At 51.4% G+C, this 15,979-nt stretch overlaps 1 protein-coding gene across 2 annotated transcripts in view; it reads left to right on the plus strand.

Moving 5' to 3' along the window:
* PACSIN3 (protein kinase C and casein kinase substrate in neurons 3) overlaps positions 1 to 15,191 on the plus strand; it is a 30,483-nt gene extending 15,292 nt beyond the window's left edge. Inside the window, exons 2-12 of one of the 2 annotated variants that reach the window (XM_065403032.1) lie at positions 862 to 930; positions 3,196 to 3,263; positions 4,799 to 4,899; positions 5,386 to 5,542; positions 6,379 to 6,614; positions 7,097 to 7,252; positions 7,964 to 8,139; positions 9,073 to 9,193; positions 9,703 to 9,836; positions 11,274 to 11,376; positions 14,870 to 14,960. In XM_065403032.1, coding sequence (XP_065259104.1) covers positions 4,846 to 4,899; positions 5,386 to 5,542; positions 6,379 to 6,614; positions 7,097 to 7,252; positions 7,964 to 8,139; positions 9,073 to 9,193; positions 9,703 to 9,836; positions 11,274 to 11,376; positions 14,870 to 14,881 — 1,149 coding nt within the window. In that variant the 5' untranslated portion in view covers positions 862 to 930; positions 3,196 to 3,263; positions 4,799 to 4,845 and the 3' untranslated portion in view covers positions 14,882 to 14,960. Of the gene's footprint in view, positions 1 to 861; positions 931 to 3,179; positions 3,264 to 4,798; positions 4,900 to 5,385; positions 5,543 to 6,378; positions 6,615 to 7,096; positions 7,253 to 7,963; positions 8,140 to 9,072; positions 9,194 to 9,702; positions 9,837 to 11,273; positions 11,435 to 14,869 lie in introns of those variants that run through there. The other variant, XM_065403031.1, reaches the window with a different exon arrangement.
* Positions 15,192 to 15,979: the final 788 nt, after the last annotated feature.

Genomic DNA, 15,979 nt, shown 5'->3' on the forward strand with positions numbered 1-15,979 from the left:
ACCAAACACAGAAAAAAAATCAGCTCCATTGTACTGACACAGGGTAGTTAGTCATCCTGGGGACCACTTCCTGCCACTTCCCTGGGAAGAGCAGAGGGTGAGCTAGCAGCTCTTCCACAACTTTATTCTCATCACTTGGTCTCAAGCGCTGTTATTTGCCTCTCAATTTGCTCTGCAGGCAGGTGCAGCCCTGCCATAATGGCTTCTCTGGTGCTGAGCCCTGCTTACGGAATGCTGCTGGGTAGGAAATAACTATCTGAAGAAACCCTGAGCAACTCTAGCACCTTCTTATAACTGAGAGTCTTCCTGCTTGTTTAGCTAGCTAGATGGGGTAGCTGATGGTGAGAAGAGGGATATATTAGTCTGGCCACATTTTTGTTGTGAGGAGATTTTCTGAAAGCCCTTTTGATTATGGGGTCTAACTTTGATGTGGAAATCCCATATTTTTCTCCTCTCCCAGCCAGCTACTCTGCACAAGTCTCTGATGCCTCTGCATGTAGTCCTCCTGCTGCAGAATGAGACAGTCCTGATCAGTCTAACTCTAGTGCTCTTGCAGGAGCAGGCAAGGCAATACAGTATGTGATTCTCTTCCACTACTGGGGTGGAAGGGAGGAGAGGGAGCCAGGCGCACTTCTCCTCCTCGCCCCCTCCCCCCCTCCCCCCCATCCTGACCTGCCACATCCTTTGCTCTTCCAATACTGCTACTACCTCTGCCAAAGAACCTTGGTTCTGACCTACATACCCCCTACTAGTCTGGTATCGTGGCCTCTCCTGTACAGCAGCTGCCAACCCTCTGCCATGTTAAGATGTCCACAAGGTACTCTGCTGTGACCACGAAACTAATGTAATTTGTATTTTAAGGCAGGCTTGGAGTCTCCATTGGTGAAATGACCCCCTAACGGTACAGCCAACCTCAGGCATTCAAAAATCGTAAGTTTGGTTTTAAAATGCTTTTTAAAAATTTCCCTTTTTGTAGTGTACTTGGGTCATGGTTTTTAAGCTTTTTATCTCAACAACCGTGAGGGCTGGGAACCCTTTAAAATGAAAGCGGAGAGTCTCTTGTAATAGTATTACTCCAGGACCTGGAGCTCTAAGAAAATACCAGCGATTCCCAGTCTTGCAATAAAGTGGCAACACTGTAAAAGCTATCCAACAGCCAGATAGCTTCCTTCTGCTTCTAGTTTGTCTCCTTCCCCACAGATAAAACCCCCACTCCTCAAAGCCACCCCAGGGATTCGCCTACTTGGAGTTTGGGCTGGCTTTGCCATCCCAGTAGCCTGAGTGTGATACATAGATCTACAAAGAAAAAGGAAAAAAAAAAAAACTTCTAGTAAACTCTCCTGGCTGTCCCTGCCCTCAAGCTGTTGGTGAGAGCAGACAGCACATATGCTGCTGTAGGAATAACCAACTTGGAGGGCAAGACTTTTGCTCTTCCTGGGGCTCAGGGTGGCAGTGGCAGCTATCTTTCTCAGTGCTTGTGTTCTTTATAAAGTGTTCTCTCCAAGTCTGCATGTGCGGCCAGTATGACCTGGATTCAGTGTGCAGGAGCTCTGGAAAGGGCTTGTACAAAAAAGGGTCCCTCTCATTTCCTGATGTTTCTTCTACCAAGACAGACCCACTGGACTTCTGTAGGGCCTATGCTGCTCCAGGAGAGGCTTGTGCCCTAACCAAATGCCAGATACTTTTGGGTTGCAAAGCCTATTATTTCTGGTGTTAAGGCATAGTAAATCCAGCTGGGTTTGCAGTTCTGGGGTCAATTAATAGCTCTGGCAGCTAAAGAAACCACCTGTCTGACTCCTAAATTGAACGTTTGATGTAAAAACTGCAGAAAGAATGGACCTGGGTTCTCTGTGTCCTTTAGTCCCTTTTCTGACTGACTGCTCCCTAGATGGAGCATGGCTGCTCCACAGCACATTAAACAATTTTCAGCCTCCACCCCAAACTCTCACGTGGGGTAGTTAGTCAGGACTGGAAACCAGAGTCTGAAAGCATGTCCGTGATTCATCGCTCCCTGGGTGCTAGCGGGAGGACTCAATACTCTGTTTAAAGGTGACCTGAGAAGGATTTTTTTTTTTTAATTGGTCTTGTGCCTCTTGCTTCTTTATGAAGGAGAAATAAGGCCTGGGAGATAGGTTAAATATGTTTTTAACTGCTTGTGTGTTACCTTAGAGATTTCCAGAGTGTAAAGGCTGGTGGTATTGGAGGATGACTAGAAGTCCCAGGGATGTTTACTGTGAGTTCTACACTTTAACTGAAGGGGCTATATGATGACTCTTTAACACTTAAAGGTTAGCACAGTGACTCAAGCCGCCCCTCATCCCCTTCCCTCACCCCCGCCTTTCCCTGCCAAATCTTAGTTTGACTAAATCCTCTCCCTTCTCAGGTGCTGCAGCTTCCATTCTGTTGGCTCTTGCGTTATCTCCATGTAATTTAATTCTCAGCCGTTGTAGCCTTCTAGCTTAAGCAGGACGTCCGTTTCTAACACAGAAAAATCAATCAGAACAAACAAAGCCAATCCGAACAAGAAATGTTACTACTACTTGGAGTACAAGCTCCTTGGGCAGGGATTGTCTCCTCATGTTTGTACAGTGCCTAGCACAGTGGGGTCCTGTCTACAAGTGGGGTTGCTACTACTGCAATAAAATGTCTAAATCACTTAGCTCTTTGGCCTAATGGCACTAGAGAAGGCTTTTGCCTGTTGATTCTCCTGCACATCGTGGTAGACGGCACTAGGCTTAACCGAAAAACCAAGTGTGAGCAGCAGTGGGGGAGGCTAGAGAAGACATGTGGGCTGTACTGCAACAGAAGGGAGGACCAAGCCCAGTGCAGCTGCTGTGCCTGGGAAACCTCAGTTAGTTCAGTCCATTCCAGCAGTGGGCTGTCCCTTTGCTCAGCTGTTATAACAACACCTTTCCCGCACAATGCCGTCATGCTGCTTCTATTTTAAATCTCTGGGACTGGGTCTTGTGACACAGGGATTTGGCATCTCCCCTACATGCTGGAATGTGGCACCTTGGAAGATGGAGAGTGGCAACAGCTGCTGTATCGGGAGTGCCCCTCCTTGCCTTGAGCACCAGGCGAGACCCAGGTTCCTATCCTAGGACTGTTACTTGTCAGAACAGCAGTGTCTCTGTCTGTGTCAGCAGCAGGGTCTAATAGTCTGTACATCTCTCTCTTACCCACCACCACATTTAGAGTTGGAACAGCCCAAGAAATCACTCCGGGCAGCTGGGGCCTCCAGAGCCCTCATTCTTCTCTTTCAGGTATGTAGTTACTTTGTTGCTGGGCACAGGAGTGGAACCACCTGACTTGTAGTCATGCAAAGTTCTTTCACAGGCTGGCTATCAGGGCTGCTGGTGAAGGGAGGGGTCCGTCTGCATTTAAGGTTTCATGCCTGAATCTTCTGTTTGGTATGATGACTTGCTCCTGTAACTGAAGGGCAGTTTCTTGGAGGGCAGTGGGGTTGGGGGAAGTTGGAACTTTCTTGGGAAGGCAGAGGAATTTCCTTGATTCCCCTCTAACACCCTTCATATTATCCAAATGTGCTGCTCAGGCAGATGGTACTTAACCCTCTCCTTGGTTCCCTCTGTATGTCTTCTGAAGTCTACCATGGGGCTCTTATTGTGTGGCTGATAGTCCCAGAAAGCAGACACTGAGAAGGACTGAGGGGACTTGGGAGATCTGGTCTCTTGGACTGATCTCAGGCTGTGTGAGTTCTGCCTTGGGGCTAGCCGAGTGAGCAGATACCTTTCTAGGGTGTGAGGGAAGCTTTTTATAACTGGGAATGTGCAAGTGGAGAAGAGCAGCAGCAAAGCATGTCAATCCTAAGTTAACCAAAACTTGCCTGAGACAGGCCTGTCTATGCTCCTTACTCAGGCCTTTCTCCTGTCTCCCCCTGCCATCCCCCCCAAAGGGTGGTAGTGCCAGGACCGCCTGAGCACCACCATCGGGGCAATCCTCGTGTGGCAGCAGTGCCAGGATCCCAGTCACCGCTGAAGTTATGTATTGGGCCGAATAGGAATTGGTAGTGACAGTGTATCAGTGTGGGGTGAGATGGGGCCTCTGTCACCGTCTACACTAGATTCCCTGTGCCCAACACAGGAATGTGGTGACAGAGACTGTGGCGTAATGTAAGTTGGGATGTTCCCAGGAAGCTGGTTCTGTCCGGAAACCCAAGCACATCTTTGGATAGATGGCACTAGGTGTGGCTATAGTTCCCTTCCTAGCCCGGCAGTCTGCACCCCATTCAGGACATGCCTTCCTGGTGACCCTTGGGTTTTGTTTTCTGTAGTCAGTAACTGATGTAATCCCTTAATCCTCCTCACTCTTTTATATTGGGACACTCGTCATCTCTTTCAGCACAACTTATTTTAAGTGTTTCAAGGCTGAGCGTGCTCAGTAGTTTAATGTCTCTTCCTCTGATGGTCTTGGTGCAAAAAGGAGGAGTCTCTGCTGAGGCTAACAGTGCTGGTGAAAGGTGCTGGACTTACCAGTGTCTCCAGGACAGGTACAGCCTGGGTGGTGGCAGGGCCAGTTTCCTCCACAACAACCCTTCTAATATGCCGCAAGCCTCTCCCGCATGGATCCCTTCTAGTGGGGAGAGGAGTTGAGTCTGCATGGCCGGTTTAGTGCTGGAACTGAGTAAGGGGGTTGGTAAGTGCCAGTGGTGCTGTGGTATGGACACTTGCCCACTGGTAACTGAACTGAATTCCCTTCCATAAGTGTTGAGTTGTCGGGATGGTGCGTGGCTGAGTCCCTGACAGGGTCATGCTACAAACAGCTCTTCTTTCTCTTCCAGCTGCACTGAAATCTGCAAAAATTCTTTGCTGCAAGAAAACCAGGGTTATGTCCTCAGAAGATGATGTTGGTGGGGAGGCTCCTGGGGGCAGTTTCTGGGAGGTAAGGCAGGATCATTAACCGGGAGGAAAATGTCTTTTACGTGTCACCCATAGAGTTTTGGCTTGGGTCTCAAGCTCCCTGGGTAATATGCTATTCCTCTGGAGTGGGAGGGAGGGAGAGACACTGACTTGCTTTTGGGACTGGTGTACTTCTCTGGAGGGGGATTCAGTAGGGTGTATAGGCCTTGGTGTAAGGGGGAGGTGACCCCTTCCTTCTCAGAAGCTACTGAGTGATGCCTCTGTTCTAGACCTGAATCAGCACCAATAGAGAAGAATGTGAAGCCAGAACATCCCACCTTTTAAACCTCCCAGAATACATCCACCTCCTCCTGCAGGAACCCTGCGTGGGGTCCTAGCCCGGCTGCTAGCCTCAGCAGGACCTGCCCTCACTATGTGGTGGCCTGACCTGCTGCCTCTGGCTCCTAGCGTGGGTGGATGGGTGGGTGTGAAGTCAATGCAGTGGGACTGACGCTGTCTGCTCTTTCAGGCTGGTAACTACAGGCGGACAGTGAAGCGTGTAGATGATGGGCACCGTCTCTGTAACGACCTCATCTCCTGCTTCCAGGAGCGAGCCAAGATTGAGAAGAACTATGCCCAGCAGCTAACAGACTGGTCCCGCAAATGGAGGACCGCTGTGGAGAAGGGTGAGGCAGGCAGGCTGGGGTGGGCACAAGCTTCAGGAGAAGCTCTCCGCTCCTAGAGCACCCTGTCTCACTGTGATTGGGGCTGTATGCAGGAGATGAGCACACCCATTGGGCAACATGGAGCTGGATTTCTTGTATTCTTCTTTCCTGGCTCAAACCAAGTAGCTCTAGGACAGGGATGCTCTGTGGTTCCTGTCCAGCCACCAGTTCTCTGATCCCTTCAGGGAAGGGATGTTCCCTCTGCATTTCCAAGCGCTCCATTACGAAAAAATGTTCCCCAGACTGGAGGGGGGAGGTTTAGGCTTGGAGTGTGTGCAAGGGAAGATCTGTAGCCTGACTAAAGGATGACTTGGGAGGAGAGGGTGGGGACACAAGTGCCTAAGAGACTCCAATGGCAGGTGATTGACATCACAAGGTGATAGGGCCTTAGAGTGTAACAAGGAATGAGGGGGTGTTGGAACAGATACCCTAAAGTGCCCACTAGCCTGTGAAACTGACCTTAAGCTCCAGCCAGGGGGCTGCCATTGCTTCCCTCTTCTAAGCTCAGCTCAGACAAAGCCCCTGAGGAATATTTTGTAGGGACTTACCCTGCACTGACTGGGGCAGGACTAGATCATCAGCTATGGATGCTCATTGCTAATACCTGACTCTGTGAGCTGTAACACCTAGTCCTTCCTCTCTTTCTTATCTGTGCAGAGAACAGTCCACGTTGGCCTGAGTACTTTTTGGTGGTGGCAGAGGTGTCCTGCGTGATGAGGGAAGGCTGGTTTCTGAACTTGGTCCCCATATCCGTGGACATAGGGTTGTAATGGCCACTCTTGTGTTTGCTCCTCCAGGCCCTCAGTATGGCACACTAGAGAAGACTTGGCACGCCTTCCTGACAGCCGCAGACAAGTTGAGCGAGATCCATCTAGAGGTGCGGAACCATCTTGCTGGTGAAGATGCAGACAAGATCAAGGCCTGGCAGAAGGAGGCCTACCATAAGCAGATGATTGGTGGGTTCAAGGAGACTAAAGAGGCAGAGGATGGATTCCGTAAGGCCCAGAAACCCTGGGTGAAGAAGCTGAAAGATGTGAGTAAGGAGTGGTGTGTAAGGCGGGGGGGGGCTGGGATGCTGGGGCAAGACATTTTTGCCTGGAGTGCAGTTAGCTTGGGTGTGCTTTGTTTAGGCCTCTCTTTGGTTGTGGGGGTTGGTTCTGTTAGGTGTGGCTGGCTCCTTGCCCATGGCAGACTTGCAGCCTTCCTTGGTGCAGCAATATCTAGGGTTGGTGGGCTGGGGCCCTCCTGTGTGGCAACCTGTGACTTAATGGGGGAGTGACTTCCTGGCTGTGTTGTTCAGGGGAAGCCTTTCCCTTTGAGCATGGCAGGCTGATGGCTGAGCTGGCTTCTCCTGATGGGGCTTGCTCCTGTGTAATGTTTGCTGCCAGTAACAAAGGCTGAAAAACAACACCTACCAACTCTTCTCCTGCCCCCACCACCCCCAGCAACACGTAAGGGATGGGGAAGTTTGTGTTGGGGCATCTGGCTCTGTTTTTACAGAACTACCTGTGTTAGGTGGAGACCTCTAAGAAGAACTATTTCACAGCCCGGAAGGATGAGAAGACGGCACAGACACGTGAGAACCATGCCAAGGCAGATTCCTCCATCTCGCAGGAGCAGCTGCACAAGCTGCAGGAGCGTGTGGAGAAATGTGCACAAGAGGCTGAGAAGGTGGGTGTGCCCAATGTGGACTCATACCATTAGGGGTCACTATACTGGCGAGGTATGGGGAGAAGAGACTTGAAATAAGTGTGTTGAAGGCAGAAGTCAACTTAGCTCCTGGTCCTACAAGGTGCCAAGTATCCTCGCTGCCTGCTGACTTCAGTGGGAAGTGTGGGAGCTCAGTACCTCATGGGACTGACCTATAGCTAGTCAGGTCCTGGTGACCGGGATCAGACCGCGCACCTGGTGCTGTATAACAAATAGTTCCAGGCTGCTGCTCCACAGGATAGAAGCTGCAGTGCAGAAGGATCTGGCCCAAGAGTGACTAGTGTGCATGTCCAGGTGAATGCAGAATTGTAGAGCTGCTCAATGGAGAAGATGGCTGGAGAGCTGAGCCTGTCATTCATATATATATATATATGTGTGTGTCTCTGCCCCTCCCCCAGCTGGGAAAGTCACTGCCATTGGAGAACTGGGGAAGGTGTCAGAGGCAGAGAGGGGTCACTGACATGGCAGGACTGGGAGCCTGGGTTCCCCTGATGTTTCCATACCCCACGCTTAGCTGTGCAGGGGACTCTGTGCAGGGTCCCCTGATGGAGAGGAGAGCAGGAGCAAGAGAGAAGAAGTGTGTGTGCACGTGTGCCCTAGACAGGGTGCAGAGCAGGGGGTTGGCACCAGGGCCGGTTGGCTTATGTTTGGTCTCCCTCCCGGCTGCTGCAGTGTAAGGATCAGTATGAGAAGATGCTGGAGGAGCTAAACCGCTACAATCCCCGCTACATGGAGGACATGGAACAGGTGTTTGAGGGCTGCCAGGAGGCAGAGTGCAAGCGACTGTGCTTCTTCAAGGAGATGTTCCTGGATCTACACCAACACCTCAACATCTCCACTAACGAAAGGTAGCTACCTGTTCAGTGCCCTGGTCTGTGACGGGATATCCACTCCATGGCCTCTTGGAAAGGCGAGCGTCTGGCATGTGTGAGGGGGCTTGTGTCCTATTATTTCCCCTTCTAAGGTGTCTGAGTGAATAGCTGCAGTCCGACCACAGCTTGTCTCTGGTTTTATTCAGGGAGGGTTCTGCCTCAGTTTGAGGATTCCACCGCTCCTACCATCGTGCACCCTTCTTGTGGGTGTGAGTCTTTCATCTACTCTGTCCTTCACTTGGAAGTGAAAGCTGTTCCATGCCTCTAAGGGGATGTCGACTCCGTATCTGGGCGCACGGACCTACCCCCAGGCTTCAGAGCCTGAGCTGCCATTTCTGCACAGCTATTTTTAGTGCACCAGCTCCACTGTGGACCCAGGCTGAGAGAGAGACTCGCCCCAACTCACTGCTCCATAATCTTTGAGGGCCAACGCCACCCCATTCTCTCCAATAGCTGGAGACACTTAACCTGCTTCCTTTGGTGTAATATGAGTCAGGAGATATGTAATACTGTGCAGGAGCATGGAGGTAGCTGTTGCAGCCTCCCAGGACAGTTTTGTGTAGGGTCAGGGAACGTTACACGTCAAACAGACCCATTTCCCGGTGTCTCTTCATGGGATTCTGCCAACCCTTTGCAAGTTCCAGCAGCAGGGCATCCCCAGCTGTCAGTGCCCCTGTGAGCCAGGCCAACTGGCTCCCTGCTTCATCTCTGAGGGGATGGTGTTTCCATGGAGTGGGATGTGTGTGGCTTGTGAAATGCTTTGGGGTTAAAGGCGCTAAAGCACAGCCTTTCTAATCGCCAGTGGTTCTTGAAGTAGGATGATGTAGAGGTGAAAGGGGAAACTTATGCACCTGACAGTAATCTTTACAGGGTCTTGCTCACTGACCTTGGTTCTGCTTCTGCTTGCAGTTTCCATGCACTGTACCGGGATCTGTACCAGGGAATCGTGGCTGCAGATGACCAGGAGGACCTGAAATGGTGGCGCAATACACATGGGCCAGGCATGGCCATGAATTGGCCACAGTTTGAGGTGGCATATCCCTCTAGAATGCATTTCCACATGCCGCAGGGCTACTTTATTGTACTCGTACTCTGTGGCTTCCCCCTGCCCTCTGAGACTCTTCCCACTGGAAAAGGCTCTATCCCTGCTCACCTGGGATCATGATGTTGGCACCTTTTTTTCTTAGAGGGGGATAGTACTGGAAATTCCACCTCTTTGGCAACTGAGGAGTGGCTATGCCAGCTAAAATGCAATCATTCTGGCCCCCCTCCCAGCTCTGATCAGGGATGGGGGTTTACACTAAGGGTAATGAGACATGCTGCATCATCTCTACCTTCCCCCCCTCCCCCCCGCCCTCAGGCCTGATCTTACTGCCTCCACAGGGATCTTATTTGGCAGACTATTCCATTGCATTGCTTGGTCATTAGTTAAATATGGTGCTGTGTTCTTGTGCCCCCTATCTTCCTCTCTGGCAGTAGAATAAACTGTGTCAAAGTTCTCTGGACTCAGGGGACTGATGTGCCTTTCCTTCTGGACAGGAATGGACCCTGGAAACCCAGCGGCCAATCAGCAAGAAGGCGAAAAGCAGTAAAAGTGCTGAAGATGTGACACTGACCAGCATTGTGCCCACACGGGATGGTGTCTCTCAGACCCCTCCACAGACACGGCGAGGGTAAGGGCTGAAGCCTGGGACATACTGGAGAGGAATAATCATGCCCTGGGGTATGAACTAGCTGAGCTGAGAGGAATTCTCATTTGTATTTCTCTCCCTTTTTTTAGCCATTGGGCTGGAAATGGGTGAGCCCCAAGCGGTGCCCTTGCCTATACAACTTGGAGATGTGTAGGGCAGAGAAAGGGGCTTGCTTGGAGCATTGGGGTGTAATATTGGGAGGATCTCCTCTGCTGTCCACGTGCAGTCACATGACAGTGCCAGAGCTAGGACCTTCCTCTCCTAGTGGCCCTGTTCAGTGCTGGGGTCTCCTCTCAATCCATCCTAGCATGGGTCTTAGTCTGATTCACTGCTGAGCAGGATGCTGTGTGTGGGAGGATGCTGGTAGGATTTTGCCTTCAGCTGCTTTTTTATCTCTGGGAGATGGAAAAAGCCCATGGGGATTAGGAACTAGAAATCCTTCCCTAGGTACACCAGCAGGCCAGGATGTTTGAACAAGACTCTCTTCCCTGGATATGAGCATCTTATGGTTTGGTGTGGGGTGCTACATGATCAAAACTTGACAAGCCCAACGGTGACCGTTTACACACTTCAGGTAGCTGCTTCCTCTTCCAGGATCTGTAGCAAATGAGTTAGAGAATGGGAAGGGGCTTAGGAAATCAGTGTCCTATGGTGTCCACTTCCTTCCTGCCCCAGAAGACATCCTCTCCTGCTGACACAATGAAGCTTAGAGTTGAACATGGCAGGGAAGGGAGGGAAGGAGTTGGAAACAATCTGGGTGGATCTGTCTCCAGGCTGCTGTCCTTTCCCAGGCAGCTGGATTCAGGGCCCTATTTGCCAATCAACAGGTTTTCCTACCAAGCGGAAAAGAACAATTTCTTCTATGACACCCTGAGGGCATCAGCCCATGTGAAGTTAGTATGGAACACAACCTATCCAGGGGGTGTCTGGGTTCAAAGTATCTGTGTTCTGCTCTTCCTTTCTCCTCTGCTCTGGCCCCTGAGTTAGGGAGACCAGCTGAGTCTGCCCTGGGGGGATGTGGCCTCCTTTCTCTTTTAGGACTGTTTCCAGCTGAGTATGTAAATACCTGAACTTTCTTGTGTTTAAAATTGGCTTGGCCTGTCCTGGGTGAGGGGTTTCTGCTGAGTGGGGCTGGGGCTTGAAAGGGAGATGCTGTTTGGACCAGTTACCTGCACAACCCCCTGGGATTCTGCAGTTTTCTGGGCTGTTTTCAGCCAAATCTAACTTCTCCTGGTCTCTCTCCTTCCTGTACATTTCCATCCTCCTGTCCTGCCTCTCTGTCTCCTCCTGGCTCAACAGCGTAGTTGTCCCTGGGTCTCTTCGATGGTGCATGATTCAGGAGATGGGGAGGCACCTCAGAGGGTCAGTCCTGAGTTTGAGATGAGCCTGCATTTTTGTTTTTGCTCCCCATACACGCAGCGGCGGGAAAGAGGACATGTCGGAGTGGTCCGATGACGACACTCCCAAGAAATGCCTGGATGCCAATGGGCACGAGGAGGACATAAAAGTACCAGGCGTACAGGTGCGAGCGCTGTATGATTACACAGGACAGGAGGCTGATGAACTGAGCTTTAAAGCAGGTACAGAGGCACTAACCCCTTGCCACTACCACTTGGGCTGATGGTTGGAAACCTCCCCCTGTGAGATCTGGATAGCTCCTTGGGAACTGTTCATTGTCCTTGCCCACTGCTCCTGGAGAAGGGCATAGCACTGGGCAGGCCAGCACTCCATTCCACCACGCTGCTCAGTGAGGGGGATCAGCAAGGCTCATATTCTGGAGGAGGCACCTCATACTTAGTGAGGCATTCAAATGCTGAAAATGGAATGTTTTGGGTCCTGGCCAAGGGGTTGAGGAAGAGCAGGCCCATAACCTGATTTGTGTTTGTTTGGGAGAGGATGGGACCTACCTGATGTGCAGGGCCGGCTCCAGGCACCAGCTTAACAAGTAGGTGCTTGGGGCGGCCAAGGGAGAGGGGCGGCACCTGCAGCAGTTCGGGGGCGGCAGGTCCCTCACTCCCTCTAGGAGCGAAGGACCTGCCGCTGAACTGCCGCCGCCGATCGCGGCTTTTTTTTTTTTTTTTTTTTTTTGCTTGGGGCGGCAGAAATGCTGGAGCCGGCCCTGCTGATGTGTGCGTCAGGTGGAAACTCTGAACAAAGACATGGGGGGGGTTGGGGTTGAACCCTCATTAGCAAATGTTGCTCCCTTGGGCCAGAAGTGTGAAAATCTCCTCCAAACCTTTCCCTAGGAACTTAAAGGGGGAGGGTTTGGGTTGCCTTTATACAGTGCCTCCTCTTGCCTTTGTAAAGTGGCCAGACAGAGCTAGTTTTGGGGGGGATTAAGTTCTTGTCCAATAAGCTGGAGTGAGGCTAGCAGGAGGAAGCTCCACAAGCCACCACCTAAGGCAGTGGTTTTCAACCTATTTATCATTGTGGGCCATACTTGTTACTGGGACACAGGTTGAGAACCACAGCGCCTCCCCAAACCCTCCCCCAGGACCCTTATGTCCAGTGTGCCCCCCAACTCCATCCACAGAGTGGGGCCAGCAGCAGAGCCCTGTGGCATGCACACTGGGGCTGCCACCCGGCTTGGTGTGCAAGCTGGGTGGTCTTTAGCACACAGCTGGGCTGCAGCTGTGTGCTAATTGGGCTGCATGCAGCCCACCGGTCGCGGGTTGAGAAATACTGACCTAAGGCGAGGGAGCTTCCTGGGACTGGAGCAGTCTGCTCCCAGTAGATGATGAGGCTAAGGAGAACCCTGGGACCCTTCTCTCTACTTTAGCTGTTTGTACTCTGCCCACCCCTCCCCAGTCTTCCAAGGGGCCATCTGGATCTTGGGAGTGTTTCTAATCTTGCTTGTATTGACTTGCTTGCAGAAACATTGACTCTCTCTTTCAGGTACTAAAATCCCTGGCCCAACCAGGGCCTGCTGCATGAGGTCAGCATCTGTGCTGCTGAGTCACTACTAGATTTCTTGGCACTAACTCACTTACTGGCTCAGTAGAACAGCTTTAAAGCAATCCCAGCAATAATGTGGATGAGGATAATTACCCTAGGGGGCAGAGGAGATACAATTTCTCTCCCTGACACCTGCTGGTTGGGAGGAGATGGAAGGTAGCAGGCCCAAGGGCCCCACCCCTCCCCCAAAAGAAACCGCTCTAAATCAAACCAGTTAGTCCCTTCAGTGCTGGGGTCAGCTCATTCCATCCAAATGCTGCTATAACCAGCCTGTACTAGTAGGGCTTGAGTTCAGCCTGGTTTGCAAGGTGACTTTCCTTCCCAGTCTCTGAACAATTGGACGGTCCCACAATGGCAGTCAAATCTCCTTGTCATAGTAGAGACAAAGGATTTCTATTGGTGGCAAGTGATCCTATTCCTTCCCTTTCCCAAAATTCAGAGCTGGGGTAAGGAATGAGAGCCCTTCCTGGCTAATCTCTGTGGGCCCATTCCATAGCTTACTGACTGCGTGGGCTTTGGCCAATCATTGAATAGGCATCTAACCGCTAGAACTCAGCGGTTTCTCACTCGTCCTTCCCAACTGCTTCGGAGGAGCCTTGGGCCAGAGAGAACATGAAGCAGAGTTCCAGCACTGAGACTTGGGAAGCACCGTGCTCCCCAAGGGCCTTCTCTTGACCTCTCTGGTCCTGGTCTCTTATCTAGGGGGGGGGAAAATCCTTCATGAGCAACATATCCTTCTTCAAGAGTTCTCTCTAGAGTTGTGTGCCTGCAATATAGTTCCAGTCGAATGGGAAATATTGAGATGTTGTGATGAGATCAAGATTAGACTTGTTTGCTGCATTTCACCTGTATGGGGTTTGTACAGTAACTCCTCGCTTAATGTTATAATTATGTTCCTGAAAAATGCAACTTTAAGCGAAATGATGTTAAGCAAATCCAATTTCCCCATAAGAATTAATGTAAATTGGGGGGGCGGGGGGAGGGTTAGGTTCCAGGGAAATTTTTTTTCGCCAGACAGAAGACTTGTATACAAGTTTTAAACAAACAATTTAATACTGCACACAGCCATGATGATTGTGAAGCTTGGTTGAGGTGGTGAAGTCAGAGGGTGGAATATTTCCCAGGGAATATCTTACTGCTAAATGATGAACTAGCACTCGGCTGAGCCCTCAAGGGTTAACACATTGTTGTTAATGTAGCCTCACACTCTACAAGGCAGCACGGATGGAGGGAGGAGACACAGCCTGGCAGTGGCTGCAAACATTCCCTGTGGAAACTGAACATGATGATGAACCCACACTATCCCACTGGAGCGCACCACTCCCTCCACTTTCCAAAGGGGGGGGGGTGTCAGAGAGAGAGAGGGAGACACACATGGGGGGTGTTAGAGAGAGAGACGTGTGTTGCCCCTTTAAGTACGCTAACCCCACTCTAAGTACACTGCCTTTTTAAGTAGATCAGTGAGTTGAGACAGCAGCTGCTCCCTCCATCCTGAGTGCTGTCCTATTCTCCTCCCCTCCCCCCCCCCTGCTCTGTGGGGATGGGGGGCAGGAGTAGGGGGAGGGGGACACCCTGACATCAGCACTCCTCTTCTTCCCCCCCCTGCACAGCAAGCAGGAGGCTCTGGGGAGCAGCTCCAAGGCAGAGGGCAGGAGCAGCACATGGCAGTGGGGCAGGGAGGGACAGCTGAACTGCCCGGCACTTGATATCCTGCTGGGTGGCTGCTGCACAGGGAACTTAGGGAGCTGATAGGGGGGTTGCCAATCCACCCTGGTCCCAAGCCCCCACCAGCTAGCTCCAACAGGCTGCTCTTTCTGCAAGCAGTGGATAAAGCAGGCGGCTGCCAAACAACTTAAGGGAGCATTGTGCAACTTCAAACGAGCATGTTCTCTAACTGATCAGCAAGGTAACAACTGCGGGACAACATTAAGTGAGGAGTTACTGTACTTCTAATAGGGGGGTCATGCTCACTTGCCCCTAGGGAGCTATCCAGCCACTGGGAGGTGTATGGGCTCTTGACGCCTTTCCAGTGGCAAAGTTTGTGCTGTTTCCTCTTTTAGGTGAAGAGCTAATGAAGATCAGTGAAGAGGATGAGCAGGGCTGGTGCAAAGGCCGGCTTCACACTGGCCAGGTTGGACTCTATCCTGCTAACTATGTCAAGAGGGTGGGATCATGATTGCTACTCTCATCTTGAGGTGTGTGTGTGTGTGTCTCGCATGTATATCAGCATCTCCTGCAGAGGTCACCAGGTCACTGCTGGGCCCCTAACCCACATCAACAGCATATGTAGCAATTTCTGGACTCTCTGGGGACATTTATTTCTTGTAATCAGTGCTTCATTTTAAAATTCTAGAGCTGTAGGGATTTTCTAATAAACAAAAATTGAGTAAAGACTTCTGCTGCCTCTGAGCACTGTAGGAATTTGGAGGGGGGGAGCGGTCTTAATGGCTTGTGCTGGGATGGGCCATTGGGACGTACTGATACCTTGCCACTCTGCTTCTGCTTGTAAAATCTAGCTGAGAGCTCTTCGGTCCATACTTGGTTGGTTGAAGGCTGCTCTGTTACTAAGCTTCCCCCTTTAGGGAAATTTTTAAGACAAATTGCTGTGAGGAAACCTTAGTGTAGTTTCCTTTTTGGACCCTTTCAGTTGGCCTAGGTATGGCACTGAAGTAGGTCTGGTGGTCTTGGCTCCCCTTCCCACAGGGACTGGCAAAAGCCAAGTGTCCGTGATAATTCGTTCAGATCTGCTGGCAGCTTTCAATACCATTCACCTCTAGGTCTCATTGATTGCTCTGTGGACTGCAGCTGGAGTAGTTGGCATAGCTTGAGTGGCTCTATCCTATTCTTTTCTCTTCCAAAGATCCAGTACGGTAGGGCTGGTTATTGCTCACCTGCCCAAAGGGCTATCCTAGGTGGAGCACCTTGAGCATGGGTGGTGGGCATCGTAGGCAGGGGAAGGCTGTGCCTCCCCAAACAGCCTAGCTTGGGCCTGCCCACGCTCTGCCCCCAAGCCAGGCCTCCTCCTGCAGTTTCCAGTCCTCTGCCCTAGCGCAGGCTGACAGGGGCTAGCTGGCTTGCATCCCACAGGGACTCGAGGCGGCCGGTGCTAGGGCTGCGCTGCCTGCCCGGTGCCGTGGGCCTGGCGCACCAGAGCTGGGGGCGCTGTGGCC

This window comes from Emys orbicularis, chromosome 4 (assembly GCF_028017835.1).
Source record: "Emys orbicularis isolate rEmyOrb1 chromosome 4, rEmyOrb1.hap1, whole genome shotgun sequence".
In the NCBI taxonomy this organism is placed as follows: domain Eukaryota; kingdom Metazoa; phylum Chordata; order Testudines; family Emydidae; genus Emys; species Emys orbicularis.